This window comes from Sabethes cyaneus, chromosome 3, assembly GCF_943734655.1.
Source record: "Sabethes cyaneus chromosome 3, idSabCyanKW18_F2, whole genome shotgun sequence".
Lineage (NCBI taxonomy): Eukaryota > Metazoa > Arthropoda > Insecta > Diptera > Culicidae > Sabethes > Sabethes cyaneus.
The window spans coordinates 209,040,854-209,058,162 of record NC_071355.1 but is presented as its reverse complement, the minus strand read 5'-3'; the positions used below and the strand labels follow the sequence as shown (position 1 = coordinate 209,058,162).

At 39.8% G+C, this 17,309-nt stretch overlaps 1 protein-coding gene across 1 annotated transcript in view; it reads right to left on the bottom strand.

Moving 5' to 3' along the window:
- The window catches only part of LOC128740660 (cyclic nucleotide-gated cation channel subunit A), a 177,521-nt gene that overhangs the window by 48,328 nt on the left and 111,884 nt on the right, over positions 1 to 17,309 (bottom strand). The window contains exon 4 of the mRNA XM_053836222.1: positions 14,630 to 14,792. Within this exon, the coding sequence (XP_053692197.1) occupies positions 14,630 to 14,792 (163 nt within the window). The remainder of the gene's footprint in view (positions 1 to 14,629; positions 14,793 to 17,309) is intronic.

The following is a 17,309-nucleotide window of genomic DNA, read 5'->3' as shown; positions in this document are numbered from 1 at the left end:
CCCCCACGGGCCCGAAGAAGCGATTGATCGCAAAGGGTCGCAAGCCAACCGAAGAACCCACTGAGAGTAACAAGACGCTGTTAGCGTCCGACAATCAGTGGGAACTAGTGAAAAAGAAGAAGGCCAGGAAGAAACAGGAGGATCGAACTCCACCGAAAGTGGTCAGAAAAAAGAGGAGCAAAGGCGATTCCTTTATCCTCAAAACTGGGGGGCTGGAATATTCTGAAGCTTTGAAGGCCATGAGAGGGGACAATCAGCTGAAGGGTCTTGGTGCGGATGTGCGGAGTATCCGCCGCTCTCGTACGGACGGAATAACTCAAGGATTATTCCACGGACGGACGGAATAACTCAAAAAGGATGTCACTGAGATGGGTTCTGCCTACAAAGTGCTGGCAGAAAAGGTCCTTGGTGATAGCGTAAAGATCCGCACACGAACGCCTGAGATGACTCTCCAGCTTAAAAACCTGGATGAAATCACTGAAGCGGGCGAACTAGCACGAGCTCTCAAGGAGCAATGTAACTTGCTGGTGACTACCGAAGCAGTTCGTCTGCGCAAGGGACCGGTAGGAATCCAGGTAGCTACTATAAGACTTCCACTGGTAGACGGAAATGCAGTTTACGCGGATGGTAGACCTAGTATCAATTGTGCTGACTAGTCTAAGGCTGGTGGTTGTGGCGGGCGACTTTAACGCTGGGTGGTTGTGTGGGGAAGTCGCCGCACGAACCATAGGAGTCGGATTCTGCTTGAGGCTCTGGCAAAGCTCAACGTAGACCTGGCCAACGTGGGAACCATAAGTACCTTCAGTAGGAATGGTGCAAAGTCTATCATTGACGTGACATTCGGTAGTCCTGGTCTGATAGAAGATTGGAGGGTAGACAATAGCTACAGTCACAGTGACCATCAGGAGGTCCGCTATGGGGTCGGTCAAGTAATGAGGAGGCAGGCGGCGGGTAGTGCCAACATTTCAACCACCCGTGAATGGAAGACATCATACTTCAATTCCGAAGTATTTATGGAAGCGATCCGAAGAGAGTGCGGTGATCGCGATACGCCCGATCCGAACGCTAATCATTTGGTTGAGGTACATTCGCGAGCATGTGACGCCACCATGCCTAGGAAAAGCCGACCTAGGTATGGTAGGTCACCGGCTCACTGGTGGACAGAAAAATTGCGGAACTCCGCGGAGCCTGCTTTGCGAACTCGTGGGTTCGCCTACAGGGCAGACCAAACGATCACCAGAGATGCTAAAGCGGAACATCGAGGGCCTCTTTCCGCGCCACGACCCAAAGCCCTGGCTTCAGGCCGCTGAGTCGTCCCACGGCCGACGTTCCAGTATCTTAGACCATAGTGTAGGATGGTCGGCCTCCATGCCGAACATCCAAAGTAACGTGGGCGACGGCGGCTTAGAGTTTGGAGAGGAAGTGACGGTTACGAACGAGAAACTCATTCTGATCCCTAAATTATTAAAGATGAGCAAGGCACCGGGGCCAGACGGAATCCCGAATATGGCAATTAAAGCGGCTATTCTAGCGGCTCCCGAATTATTCGGGGCAGTAATGAGTCTGGAAGATGACCACTTCCAGGACAGATGGAAGCGACAGAACCTGGTCCTATTGCCGAAGCCGGGAAAACTTCCGGGTATTCCCTCGTCATATATTTTTCGACGTGAGAAATGCGTTTAATAGCGCAAGCTCGGACCCCATAGCCAACTCGCTTCGGAACGTCCAAGTGCCGGTGTCGCTGTACAGGATTCTGGAAAATTATTTCCAGAATCATGTGCTAGGCTGCAACACGAAGGAGGGTCAGAAGTGCGTTCCAATTACCGCAGGGGTTCCGCAAGGTTCCATACTGGGCCCGGTGTTCTGGAACGTCATGTATGACGAGGTGTTGAAGCTAAAGGTCCCGGTAGGGGCGGTGATTGTCGGCTTTGCGGACAACCTCACCTTGGAAGTCTACGGTGAATCTATCAAAGAGGTTGAGTTGATGGCTGCTCACTATATAAGCATTGTTGAAGATTGAATGCGCTCTCAGAAACTGGAGCTAGCGCATCATAAAACGGAGGTTATCGTGATGAGCAACCGCAAGTCGGTACAGCAAGCAAATATCAGCGTCGGAGACTGCATTATTTCGTCAACGCGGTTCTTAAAACTCCTGGGAGTCATGGTCGACGACAAGCTCAAGTTCGAGAGCTACGTCGACTGTGCCTGCAAGAAGGCTTCCACAGCTATCTCGGCGTTGTCTCGTATGATGTCTAATAGCTCTGCGGCATACGGCAGCAAGCGAAGGCTATTAGCCAACGTGGTCCAGTCCATACTCAGGTATGGTGGGCCGGTGTGGTCATCGACGTTAGGTACCAAAAGCTATCTAGCCAAGCTGGAAAGCACCTATCGTCTCATGTGTTTGAGAGTGGCGAGTGCGTATCGCACAGTTTCACATGACACAATGTGCGTTTAAGCGGGTATGATGCCTATTGGCATCATCATCAGCGAGGACGTAGAGTACTTCAACCAACGTGGAACTAGAGGCATACCGAGTACCACAAGATCGACCTCGATGGTTACATGGCAACGGGCATGGTCTAAGGCCGGTGGACACATCGACTTATCCCGGAAATATCCGTGTGGGTCAACAGGCGCCACGGCGAAGTCAACTTCCACCTGACACAGATTCTGTCGGGGCATGGCTGTTTTAGACAGTATCTTCATAAGTTTGGGCATGCGCAGTCCCTCGCGTGTCCCGAATGCGTCGAAGTAGAGAAAACTGCAGAACGTGCTTTCTTCATATGCCCTTGTTTCGCGGGCGCGAGAAGCAACATGCAGGCAGTGAGCGGACACTACTCCAGATAACTTAGTCCAAAGGATGTGTTCCAGCTCGGATGTCTGGGGAGCGGTTAATGCGGCTGCTACCCAGATTGTACTTGAGCTACAAAACCGCTGGAGAGCCGATCAACGGCGAATAAACAGCCTAACTACCACAGTCCAGTAGTTATCTAAGCGACTGCGTTAAGCACAATAGCCCCTCCCTGAAGTAATACCGATAAGGTGGTGCCAGGAAGGATTGAGGCTGGAGACTCGAGTAGGGTTTTAGTGGGTCGGGTTCCACACGCCCCATTAGCGGGGTCGGAATACCTAAACCCCACTTCCTGAGTTGTCTTCTCAGGTGACTGATAGTACCGTATCTTCTCAGGTGCTTAGCAGATTTCCCTACTCGTTAAAAAAAAGGTAATTCAGTGCACCGCAAAACTGGATTTGAAATTAGACATACAATTTGATTTTAAACTTCGGGATTCGGGCTTGAACTTGGACTTAAATTCGGGCCGATTGAGGCATGAAGCCTGGCCTCAAAATTAAATTGCAAATTGGACTTTGAATTGAACTCCAAATTGGACTTGCATTCGGACTTAAAACTCGAATTGAAATCAGACATGCAATCCCTGTTTCGCTTGCGTCGGACGACGTCTGTTTGACGTCGTGCGATAAATTTTTAATGAGCTTGACTTGAAGAGGGACATAATATTGAATCTGGAATAGGACTTAAATTGAACCTAAAATCGGAGCTGAAATCGGACTTGAAATCAGAAATAAAATCGGACTAAAATTTAATTAAAAAAAATTCCTTGAAGCTGGACTTGAAATTTGTTCTAGCTCAGCAGGATTTGAAATTGGACTTAAAACTAACTTTGAAATAGTCGGAAGGTTTTTGTCTTTTTTTTGCCGGAAGGTTAGACCACTGCGACCATTATTTTGATCGAATGTGGTAATGGTGTAACTGGATTCGCTTGCTTGCTTGAAATTGGACTTAAACTTTGGAAATTGGTTCAATTTAAATTACCAGCTTTACTTCAAATTGAACTGGAAGTTGGGCCTAAAACGGGAATTCGATTTAAACGGCAATAGAACCTGAAATAATTCATGAAACAGGACTTAAAATTGGATTACAAATTAAACTTGAAATTGGAATTGAAATTCAATTGGAAAATTTTACTTGACGTTGAACTTGAAATTTAACTTAAAGTTTGATTTGAATAGATCCAGTTTCAGTTTTTGTTACGTAGTTAGATTGTTTATTGCAAAAATGACTATTATATTAAAATCTCTGATTACACCTCGAGGATTTAATATTTTTTACATAAATTTTATTGAGAAGTACACCTGCGTACGCCAGTGTTCCTCAAAGCCAGAAAGGGCTAAAAGAATTTAGCCAAAATCACTGTAAAATGCTTCGAAAGGTACAAAAAGATCGACAAAAAATTATCTCGATTTGAAATCACTGCAAAATACGCTAAAATTTATAAAATTTCGCCAATGAAATTGACCCCAAATTTTGTCTCTTCAATGGTTTTCGTAAAACTTACTGTGAAGTCAATAATAATAATTGGGATAGAATAGTTTTGCGCGTGCTAGTGGAATGTAGGTGTAAGGACTTGGCAGTATTTCAAGCAGAATTTCGAAATTTCATTCCATTTTATTTTTTACTATTATTCACTGTTATCTTAATAAAGCTATTTTAAGCTACTCCTCTTGTGATAAAAGCATCCGCTCGCAATCAGCTTAGCAGAAGCAGAGCTTATAAAAAGGCTGCACCTATTTAAACAAAAAATCCCTATTTAACCCTCTAACGGGTAAGACCGTCTAGAGACGGCCTTCGCTTTTGGAGCTCCAGAGCCGCATACGAAATTTGTTTTTAATTGGCAATATGCAAAATGTGTTCAGAACAGATTTCTTGACATTTTGATACTAATATCATAACATTCTGACCATGCATTCAAAGGTTATCATTTTTCAAAATCAAAAATTCCGAAAAATTCCGAAAATAATTAATGCGCGAATATTTCCTTTTTTACTTTTGAAGGAAAAGGACATCTAGAACAAAATGATTGACCTAAACAATTTTTCTATGAGTAAATGTCATGCATTATTTTAATTTTGTAAGATTTCTGAATTGAAAAAATATCTTGGCATAATGTTGGACATGAAAAAAGAAAAGGAGAAATTGGACTTTTTCTTACCTGGCGCTCCTCCAGATAATTATTTTTGCATGAAAATCAGAACGTAAAGTTTTTTTGTGTGTACTTTCATGATAAAATAGTCATTAGCTTGATCGCATCGTTTTTACGGTGTTGCCCGTTAGAGGGTTAAATCTACGGAGATGATTTTCGAGCCATTTAAAAGTGATGAATTGATGTTTTTTGCAATCAAAAACCTTTCCTTCTCGGACATATAAATTAGAAAGGCTCTTTTTCGGGTTGTTGTTTTTTTTCAAGCAGTTTGATTAAAGAATACTGTTTCGAAATAAGCATGTACAAGTTCTTGTAGACAAACTAACACGTTGCCAACTTTTGATGTGCAAAAAAACCTATGAAAGTGTAACTCTGGTAACAGCTCGTAGCCCGACGACTTCCGTTGGAATGCATGTGCAAAACAAACTGTTGTTGTCAGCATACGAACGATGCCCATTTCTACGACCAACAGCATTCCAGTGCAAGTGCCCTGGATCGTACTGCAGAAATAGTTTGCACACAAAATTGTGCCACTAAATCAAGACATATAGCTTATCACATTTTTTGTAATTCAGGAATAGTTTGTGCCTGCAGCGAAGCTGTTCTACGAAACTGGCAAAATAACTTCAATATTAGCTAAACATAGAAAAACTGGTTGGCGGTGCAGTAGTGGCAGGAACATTAATGTGTTAGGGCCCAATCCAAAACGGTAGAAGCGATATAGCAGCCTCTGCATGTCCTGGGCACAGTTCCAAACACTGTTCCAACACTGCGATGACACATGGCATTGTGAGAATACTACATTGAAAATTGTCGCTTGGAGGAACCAAAAAGCCTATGGAAGCGCTGATACTGCTGTTCCTAATCTATTAGGCATGCAATATTTTATTCGTTCTAGCTGAGGTTTGGAAGATATCCAACAATGTACAAAACTTACGATTTCTGTTACCAGTCTCATCTGCTTTGGTTTTTATCGTAGTTGGTTCGTGTTGAGCTAATTTCCAACAAAAACGAAGCTGTTTCATAAATCATCCTGATTGCTGCTGAGATTGCATGTTTCGCAAAACAAAAATAAAGAAAAAAAAAACGAAATGCGACGCAACCGATAACAAGCAACACGCAATCGAGATAGCAACCCCGGTCAGACGCCCTGTTAGAAAATAGTAGGTAGTAATTAACCCGGGAGCATGCTGCTGAATTACGACTAATTTATTCTGTTCCTCCGGTGATGGACATCATCGGAAAAGAAAATTGTCCGGTTCGACTCATCCCGGCAAGTAAAGTTACTACAGTTTCCCACTAGAAATAAGCTTTTCAATTAAGGCTCACCGAATAACGTCACAAACAGCTATTGGAAACAAAATGTTTGCGCATGGGCACGTGACGCCATGTTTTCATTTATTTCTAAAATAATCATTTAGGTTTTACAGGTCCTGCAAATGTGCAAACAAATTTTCGTTCAGTTGTATCTGAATTTTGTCTTGTTTTATACTCGTCGTAATCTAGCTGCAATGCAGCATGCATATAGAATTTCTATTAGAGTCCTAATTAATGCTAAGCTAAAACTGGTACAATTTAGAAACTCCTCGCACATTTGTTTCTACATAACAAATGCCGGATAATTAACCATAAATCCAGGATATTCAGATTACTTTACCCCTCAACTGAAACTAACTGTGACCCAGCGAACACCACTCCATCGATTTAATCGCTCCACCATGCATTGTTTTCCGAAAACCACTTCAAAACATGTTGTATACAAACAGCCAGGATCAACAACGACAACCATCCATTTCCACACAAACATCCTCCCACGCTTGATTATCCATTAAATATATACCTAATTGAAAATCTGTTTATTCATCCCATCGTGACATCTAATATTTTCCAATCCCTTTCCCGATTAATCCTGTCGGGAAATCCATGTAAATAGCCGGCTTTCGCCGGAAAACTTTTGCTATGTGGCAACCCGGTGGCAAATGGAAACCAATTTTCCTCCTACGTTTAAATCAACACAAACCGGGAAGCTGATACTCGAAGCATGTATTCCCGGTTAGCACCTCACTTTAAACTTGTAAGCAACAAAAAAAACAGCAAACAAAATCGTTCCCGTTTAGTTCGTTACGTACGTATACGAAATCGTATGGAAAGCGGAAAAATGCCATTCGCATCCAGTCAACTTCCATCCAGGCAGCGGGCGTGATTGCTCGACCCTGCAGGAGGCAACCTTCGCGGAAGTTGAAAAAAAAAACACTGTCAAGCTGATTTGTAAGATTATATGCTCTGCTGAAGCAACTTTTTTTTGTACACTGATTGTCGTTTTCGTTTATCCTCCGGCTTGGGACGTTTTCATCTATGTAGACCCGGTAACTAACATGAAGACATTCCGTCGTTCTGTCCATAATGATGCGTAAGTTGTCAGCCGGTAGGAACAAAAGTGAAACATAAACCAATGCTGAGAGGTTGGTTGTTGAGGATATAAGATAAAATCTCTACCTACACGAATAAATCATCACTTTACACGTGTCTGTACGCGTGGGATGGCGGCTTTCACGCTGCAAATTTCGGTAGACAAAATTGATCAAATTATTTGTCTGTTTCCAAATCAACCGTTTGCTCGTTCGTTATTTACTCTAGCTTCTATGTTTGACATGTACATGTTTGACAGTAGCAGCTATCCCACTCTGTAGGAGAGGAGCAGGATCGATTTTTTTTTCGACTGATTAGAAATCGGAACAAGATAGATGAGTTTTCTTTCCCTTTGAATGAATGATATTTACCGCAGTGTTTCCTGTGAAATTAGGTCTCATTTTTTCTCGCCCACTCGGGATTTGAATCTTCGGAAAAATGAACGTATTAATGGATTAGGTTTGGTAAAAGTATCGTTTCCTTCGTATCAACGTATCATCGCATCTGAGTTCTTAATTCAACACTTTAGATGTAGTAAGTTTATAAACATTCAATGAATTTCTAAGACAAGGAATTCGTGAATAAAGATGCTTTATCGATATGCTATTTCATTAGAGACAAAACACCTCGAAAAATTAAGAACTCATGCTGTACCGAGTATTTGTCTGCGACGGACGTAGGGTTTATTTCTCATTCCCGTCGTAGTAAGTAAAGCCATTCTAATTTACATCATTTGTTGGATGGATTTAATGAATACTCCAAAAGTACTTGTGCTGATTTGACTAAAACACACTTACCTTTACTGCCCATAAATGGAAGACAGTCACATCTGCAAAAACGTGCAACTGCGAAAAACGCTGTTGAAGCCACGACAATTTTTCTTTAATATTGAATCGATTTTGGAAACAAATCGTCCAAATCATCATAAAATCACTTGAATGTACATAACAGAATACTTTTACAAGCAATTTGTTCACAAGTGTCCTAAAATTTGCTCCAAAACTTGGAAAAACTGCCGAAGTTACTGATATGCGTTTATTTGTGCTTGAATAAGCAAGAATAAACGCATAACAGTCACAGGCACAGCAAGCCTTGATCCTTGCGTTGTCGGTGACTCGGCAGTATTTTCAAGACCACGTATCGTTGTTGTTTTATTGTATTGTAGTTTGTTATCTTGAGATCTCAGAAGCTGGTCGCTTTCCTATGTGTCCGAAACACTCCCAGAACGTGTCCGAGTATGACCAATGTGATCCTGGACACTATATATGACAACAAATGAACTATTTCAAACTAGTTTTTCAATTTCGAGTAACGACTTAGAGATGTCACATGTTGTATTTTAGTTAAATTCAGAAACTGATCCCCATAGAGGTATCTGGAACATTCACGGACATGTTTAGATGTGGCCAATGACGTCTTGAACACTTAATACGACTACCAACAGTCTAGGTTTGCATATCCGTGTATTTATAGGTGTCACATGATGGGTTTGTTGTGATTCATGGTGCTTCTATGTTCAAGTCCCATATATTCCGGAACTTGTTCCTACTGTAACTTCGGAATCGTACATTCGATCCAAATTCTCCTCAATAGTGTTCTTCTAGGCCATAAAATCTTCCGTTTGGTAGTTGCTGCAGGCGAATCGGTCCAGGCAGTTCCCAAAAACAGATGCTTATTGATATATTTTTACTACTGTGACTGTTATGCGTTTATTTGTAATATGGGACTGACACAGTTTGATATTTTTTTCAACATCTTGGGAACAAACATAACTTTTTTGTTTGAAATATTGAAAGAACAGTTAATTTAAAGATGATTCCCAGGTTTATCTCAAAAGTGGTGAAAAGTCAGATGGGACTGTTATGCATTTATGGGCAGTTTAAAGCTTTAAAAATAAAAGCGAAACGTCGGAGAGCACACACTAATACAACTCGAGACCATACTATGCAAAATTTAATTAATTGTCATAGTTCCATTTTGAAGTCCAGTTATAAATTAAATTCCAAGTTTAATTTCAAGACTAATTTTAACTCAATTTCAAGTTCAAGTTTCGACAACACAATTAGCTTCGGAGTACGATGTTGGTTTACCAAACCGGTCGTTGTATATTCGAATCTCAATTGAACTGTGATGTGCTTCCGGAGTGAGTAAGAATGTTGCACTAGCCCCATAATTGTCCTGCACTTTAATGGAGGACTGCCAGGTAAGAAATAATCCAATTTTCCTTTTCGTTTTTCATATCAAGCACTCAACCCAGATATATTTTAAATTCAGATAGATTACAAAATTGAAATAAAGCCGGAAGATTGTTTAGGTCAATTATTTAGTTCCAGACGACCTCTTTCAATAAAAGTAAAAAGCGGGAATATTCGCTCAATAATTTTTTTCGAAATTTACCTGAATTCTTGGTTTTGAAAGATGATAACTCTAGAACGCATGTTCAGAATGTTGCAAGATTAACATCAAAATGTCAAGAAATCTTGTTTGAATACATTTTTCATATTGTTCATTCAAAACAAATTCGGTATTCGACTCTGAAGCTCTAAAAGCGAAGGCCTTACGGTCTTACCCGTTGGAGGGTTAAGTCTAGTTTCAAGTACAATTGCAAATACAATTCCTAATGCAATTTATATTCAATTTCAATTCCTACTTTACGATTAATTTCAAGTTTAATTTTATTTCTATTGCCAACCCAAATTTCAGCTTTGGTCCAACTTCAGGTATAATTTCAAATCCAATAACAAGTCTAGTTTCCAAGCCCAATTTAAAATTAAGTGATGGTTGAAAACTCCAAAGAAAAATCGGAAAATTATGTTCTGTCACGTTGAAATATGACCGCCCAGTTAGCTTCGATGTACGATGCTGGTCTAACAAGCCAGTCGTCGTATGTTCGAATCTCGGCTAGGCGGTGCTGCTTAGATAGAGTCAGTAGGATTTTTGCACTAGCCCCGTAACTGTCCTGTACTCTAACAGCCGGCCGCGAAGTTCGGTCGATAAAGAAGGGTCAGAAATGAGAAAAAATGGGACAAACAAGAGAGAAAAGGGTAGAAAGAGACAATGAGAAAATACGGGAGCGGGAAAATGGACAAACGGGAACAGCAAAAACAAAAACTGGTGACGAAAAGGGATAAAACAGGAAACAAAAACAGAATGTGACAGTAAAGAAAGGAACTCGGACATAATAAGAGTGAAAACGGAACCTTAAAAAAGAAAACAGTCGAAACGGGACAGAAAATGACATAAAATCGGAAGCAAAAATATGAAAAGCGACTAAAATGAATTAAAGAGAAGGAGTAAAAAAAGTGAGCCGGTATATGAAATGAGGAAACTGAGGAAAAGAGGTCAAACGAGATACAAACGAAAAAAGGAAACATGAGACAAACAAGTGGGACAGAAATAGGACAACGACAAAAAACGGGAATTAAAAGACGTACAGAATAAAGAGACGGAAAAATGGCCCAAAAGAGGAAGAACGAAAAGAAAAGGAGATAAGGAAAGGAAATAAGGGAAAAAGAAAAGAGAAAAGACGGGAAAGAATATAACAAAAAAACAAGAGTGAAAAACATAATTAACTGAAAATTAGAAAAAATAAGACAGGAAAAGAGAAAAATCAGAACAGAAAAAAAACTTCAAGTTCAAATTAGTCAAAATTTAAGGCCTAAAATTAAAAAAGAAGAAAACTTATCCAATCACAATTATCACGACAGATACATATTTCGCCTACGACTTCCTCAGGCTTCCTCAGTGTCTGTTTTCGAACTAACTGTCGTGAATAAAATATACATAGTAGAATTAAATTGGATAGGTTTTCTTCTTTTTTAATTTTAGGTTACGTAGTCTACTAAGACGCTCCAAAAACTTCAGTCAAAATTTAAGGTGCAATTTTAAATCTTTTCTGTTTCTTTTTTCTATTTTCCAGTTCCGTTTTCCACTTTTTGTTCTGTTTAGTCTTCCTTTCTGCACCGTTTTCTTGCTTTTTGAGTCAAATTTCCTCTCTTGCTTTGCTCTCGTTTTCTTCTCCCGTATATTTCGGTTCACTGTACTGGTTTATTCCGTTTAGAGTCAAATTTTCACTCATTTTTTGTCATTTTCTATCTCGTTTTCAGTCTGTTATCTTCCCTTTTTCTTGGTTTCCAGTTTTCGCCTTTTTCTAGCTCTTCTTATAACCTTTCTTCGGTTCCGTTTATTCTCTCAAAGATGCCATATTTTTTCTGTTTTGTCACATTTATAGGCCGTTTTTCCTTTACTCTACGGTTTTCATTTTTTATATATCATCATCGTCTTTTTCTGTTATGTTTTACGTTTGGTCCGTTTTTCCTGTTTTTTCTTTTTCTGTCTGATTTTTCCATTTTATTTACATTTATCATTCCCAATTTATCCCATCCTTTTGTTTTTATGTTCTGTTTATCATTTATCTCATTTATCCGTTTAACTCGTTTCCTCTACCGGTTTCCTTTTTTTCTATTTTTGCTATTTTTCTCTTTCGCCCTTTTCATTCCTGTTTTTCTCTGTTTCGTCACGTATTTTTTTCTTCCATTTTAGACCAGAGGAAAAGAGTGCAAAAGTACAAAAAGGGAAAACCTCTTGTCGTTTTTTTTAATTTTCTGTTTCGGTATCTCCTTCTCCTTTCGTTTTCTACTGTTCTGCTCCTGCTCCTCTTGTTATGTTCTGCTTTTCCTCCTTTTTTATCACGTTCTGTTTTGCTTTTCCGTTTTATCTCGTTTGTCTTCTAATATCAATTTTTTTCTGTCCATTTTTCGTCCCCATTTTATTTCACGTTTTATTTATCGTTTCGCTCTCTCTCTGTTCGTGTGCGTGCGTGTGTGTGTGTGTGTGTGTGTGTGTGTGTGTGTGTGTGTGTGTGTGTGTGTGTGTGTGTGTGTGTGTGTGTGTGTGTGTGTGTGTGTGTCTACTCTGTTTTTGCCTCGTTTCTACCTTTTTTCGTTTCTAATTTTTTTCTTTCACGTCCCGTTTTCACCCATCTATTCTGACACGATTTTTTTTCTATTATCTTATTTTCGTACCAATTTTTCTTTTCGGTCTATCTCTCTCTCACTCACTCTCATTCTCTCTTGCGTTTTTCCTCTTTTTCTATCTCGTTTATCTAGTTTCTATCACGTTCTCTCCCATGCTCCTTTCCATTTTTTTTCTCCAGGAGCAGCCGGAAACAGAAAGAAAATTTACTTATATTTTTTTAAACAAACTGTTTGCTCTACACTGTTTGGGAGAATGTTTGAATGAGGTAAATTTTCAGGAAAGCCGAGATTTTCGGCCATAACTCGGGAACAACAAAAAATGTTAGCATGAAAAGGCCATTACAAATATTTTTAAAAGTTTTTGTCTTTCCGACGATGAGCAACCGCCCAGTTAGCTTCGAGGTACGATGCTGGTCTAACAAGCTAGTCGTCGAATGTTCGAATCTCGGCTAGGCGGTGCTTGCTAGTTAGAGTCAATAGGATCGTTGCACTGGCCCCGTAATTTTCCTGTACTCTAACAGCCGGCTGCGAAGTCTGTCGATAAAGAAGGGTAATGTCTCAAGATGGTATAAACCCATGGCTTTGCTTTTTACGATGAGCAACTGAAGGAAACAGGAAGAGCGCAAAAAAAGCAATGACATTTTTTTAATCACGCAAAAAAAAATTTTACTTAAAGTTTAATCGTGAAAACCAAATCTATTCTTACTTTTCATATATACGTTATTATTTTCCATGCAAAAACCTACCAAATGAGAGAAAAAATCGAAAGATTTTTTTTTTGCAATTTTCGGAAATTACGTTGTTTGAATTTTCACTTTTGTTTCGTGCTAGAAGTTTTAAAACTCCGTACACACATTTTTGGGGTCAGTCACGCCTCTCACGCCGAGGATCCGGGTTCAAATCCCAACCCCGCAAAAGTCACGAATCACCCTAAACTGGTTAAAGTGGCTGTAAAATCTAAGCAAAAAAATATACTCACTTTTCGAATTCTTTAGGCTATAAAGTCCGCGGACAATTGATTTTATACAAACAATTTTTATTTAGCTTCAACAAATTTTTTTGCCCTTCGATTTTTAAATTTAATTTTGAAGAGGAAGTGACAAAAACTTTAAAAATAATTTGCAATGGCCTAATTAGCAAACACGCAAAAAATAAGTCAAAAAATTTCCATGTTTTTCCAACTTTTCTTTAGTGTTTTCCACAATCACCTAGATTATTCTTTTTATTTCTTTTATTTACGACTATACGCGGTCATGACGTAAACAATTTGGAAAGAAAAAAAGGGTCTGATGCGAAGAATGTATAATTGGATGAACTGGAAAATTTTGATACTGAAATGCGACTGTCGGCAACGCACTACTTTATTTCTATCGCACAAACCGAATAGATAACAATCAATCTTTTCTGCGGTAGAAACCAATAGCAGTCAAGCAAAAACAAATTATATCGTCGCATGGGAAGTGTGTGATGCGTGTGCGGAGAATGATAGAATTAGGAGAATAAAACACAATTAGGTATTAGACTGCCTCATAACACCAGTGGCAGTAGTTTAGTGAGTAAAACATTTGGATACCAACCAGATATATTTTTGACCTATATCGAAGTTTTCCAGATCATCCAATTAATCATTCTTCAAATCAGATACTTCCTCCCTTTCCAAAATATCAAAATTGGAAATGAATATAAATTAGTTTTAAATTGGATTTGAAACTAAACTGAACCTCGAGAATCGAGCATGAAAAGATTCAAAATTGGGCATGACATCGAACTTGAAATTGTACTTGAAGTTGGGCTTAAAATCAAAGTTGAACTTAGACTTGAAACTGGATTTGGCAATGGTTAATTTGTGGAAACTGAGTGGCATGTGCAGAAAGTTTTGATTTTCTAATTTAATCGGAAGAAAGCTTGTGCAAGTTCATGGCGACATTGTTTCTACTGATAAACTTTGTAGCAATGGTTTCTAATTTTCAAGGATTGTGAATGCAGTGTTGTTGCCAAACCGTAAACGTCCAGAGAGCCGAACAATCAAACAACTTCGAAAACCATTATTAAGTAAATGAGTTTTTGGCCAAGTTAGAAAGTAAACTTCGATTACAATCGATTACAAATTAAATGTTTCAACTTGGTCATTGTCGGTTCACCTTCAACCAGTCCTTCAATTAGCAAAACTTTCCTAGTCCTGCTGTTTTCTTCATAAAACAGCGGGATTTTTTAGTATCAACAGTGGGGCGTAAAACTACTTACCTTCATGACAATGAACTAACGTGTCGGCTAAGTATATAAAATCACATAGATAGTCTAAGGTCCACCAGAGGGCTGGCGCCTGGCGATTGATTTCCCAGAAAACGGCACGTCCTATCACAAACACTATATTGTACAGCACAGCTAGCGATACCACCGACAGCCACTGCAATGGAACAAGGAGAAAAATGTTATTCAGGCAAGCATTATGCTATGAATGGTTTCTCGTATTTTTTTCTCAGACTCCACTATGCCCGATAACAAGTTCAATAAATTTTGATCCACTCTCCATCATCCGTTTCACTGCACTGTACTGTTATTGAATTATCAACAATGCAATACATTTCAGAACCAGCTTATTATTTATTGCTCAAATTCCTAGCCGAATATTGGCAGATGAAAAAGCAATGTATCATCAATTCTGAAAAGTACATAGTTTACGTTAGGTAACGGATAAAACCTCTTAACCGATACAAATAGCTCAACCCAGTATAGACATTCCGATTATCTCAATCATCTCATCATCTCGGCTTAAATGATTTCAGTTTCGCCAGCAAAATTCAGTACGGTTTAATCACGTTCATAACGACCCTAGCAGTTTGAAAAATTCCAGTAGAAAATGATGGGCCTCCTTGCGGTTAGATGAATCTCCATCACCGACCGCAGAGAGACAAGTGTTTTCTTAAGTTTATGGCCATTATTGTGGTTTCCCGAGGCGCTCTCGGTTCGGTCTGATCCCCAAGCCGTAATCGCTCGAGTAATTAAAATGTCAAATATCTCCCTCAATTATGATTAATTCGGTAGGCCGTCTTCCTGCCTACCGCCGGGTGCCGCTCAGCCCGCCCGGTGCCGCTCAGCCCACTCGGTGCCCCCAGCTGGCGTGCACACTCATTTCGGCTTCATCAGTCATACACTTCACACTTTAGCAAATCTCCGTGAGCCAACAAGCATCTTGATTGTTTGAAAGATGGCCCGGCTCTGATAACGGCAAGATGCGATGAAGACGAACCGTGCCGTGCCAGCCCAACTTTGGTTCCTTCTTTGGTGAAAATTTTCGGCATTTTCGGTGTTTCGAAGTATATAGAAGAAGCCGGGTGCTGTGGTGGAAACCCGAAACGTACTCACTCACTGGTCTGTTAATGACGGTACCGATCCGGTAGTCTTTAATCCCTTCGTCGACACAAATATCCCCGGAACGTATTTATAGGCTGTGGCTCGAGAGGGTTTGTGCCTTGAAAGAGTACTATAAATTAACTAAGATAAATAAATGATGACCGAAATCACTTTTGAGAATTTTCTGCTGTAGGTGGGTTGTGATGGGTGAGACATAGGATTACGTCATATAATTGATCGAAAGTTTTAGGTGTAAACAACATAATTTTTTTTTGTAATGATAAATCGGTAAAGACATCGAATTAGCCAAAAGAATAACTGCTTGTGTTATTTGAATAACAAAGCAATAACATGACTTTATTCAGAGTTTGGAATAACATATTTTAGGATTATAAGGTATTGAATAACAAATGCGCCCGGGAAGACGAGGAACATGCGTATGAATGAATGTTCCGCCATAACTCCGGAACATCTGGACGGTTCTTCATCAAACGCAATGGGGTTGACAAAAGAGGGAGACTTTCTCTCACAAGGGGGGAGGAAGGTTCAAATAGGTAAAGGGGTGCATTTCTCTTGCATTTGTACAAGTTGTACAAGTGGCTGGATTTCTGAAAGGGGGAAAAGGGTAGCCTTAACTCGTACTTACTCGTACGCTACTGAATTTCAACGACTGGCAACCTTGTGCAACCGAAATCGAATGACACCTGCTTGTCACCCTAAAATCTCGACGAAAAAAAGTATCATTTTTGACGTAGGACTACGTTTTACGGTAAGGTTTGGCTGGATAGGGTGTCATTCCAAAAAATCTTTCTCGAAAAGTGGTCAGGTTTTGAACGCTAATAGTTTAGCGGTTTCCCGATCGATTTGCAATATTTTTGCACCAATCGATCGGAACATCTTCTAAGAATTGGCTCAAATGAAGAACGCTATTATTTCGAAAGTTTACACTATTGAAAAACTGAAAATAATGAAGCATTGTCCAACTAGAAATCCTCGCATCCTGATTGGTCGAAGAAAGGACGTCATCATGGTGTGCATGTATTTTTTGCAACATAGTGACAGAAACTCCTCGTCCCAATAGGTCGACGATTCTTTACGGTACTTAAACCTATTCCAATTTGATATCTGTGCTTGGGAAGTACCTCAGAGTGCGAAACCACCCCTCTTCTTCAACCCATGTTAACGTTTCAGCATTAAACCTAGTCCAATTTGATGTCCTGAAGGTAAACAATTTTCTTAAAGTAAAAACCACCCCTTTTCTTCAGCCGCCTTTAACATTCAAGATTGAAACTAGTCCAAACTGATGTCCTGAAGGAGAAACGTCATCGAAAAGTGAGCGGTCATCTTTTCCTTTTGCCAGATTGTATCCATATAGGTACAGCAAGAATTTGTTCGAAACTGTTGTCTTGCATTTGTGCATGTGACGTGACTCTCTTATCCGAGAATAGTTTTGAACGTTTCATTCGCTGGTTTGCATCAGTTAGTTGGTAATTCTTTACATAGTTTTCATAGTCAAGCATTACATTTAGATTAATTTCTTTCGAAAATGATGGACAAGACAAGGCAGGAG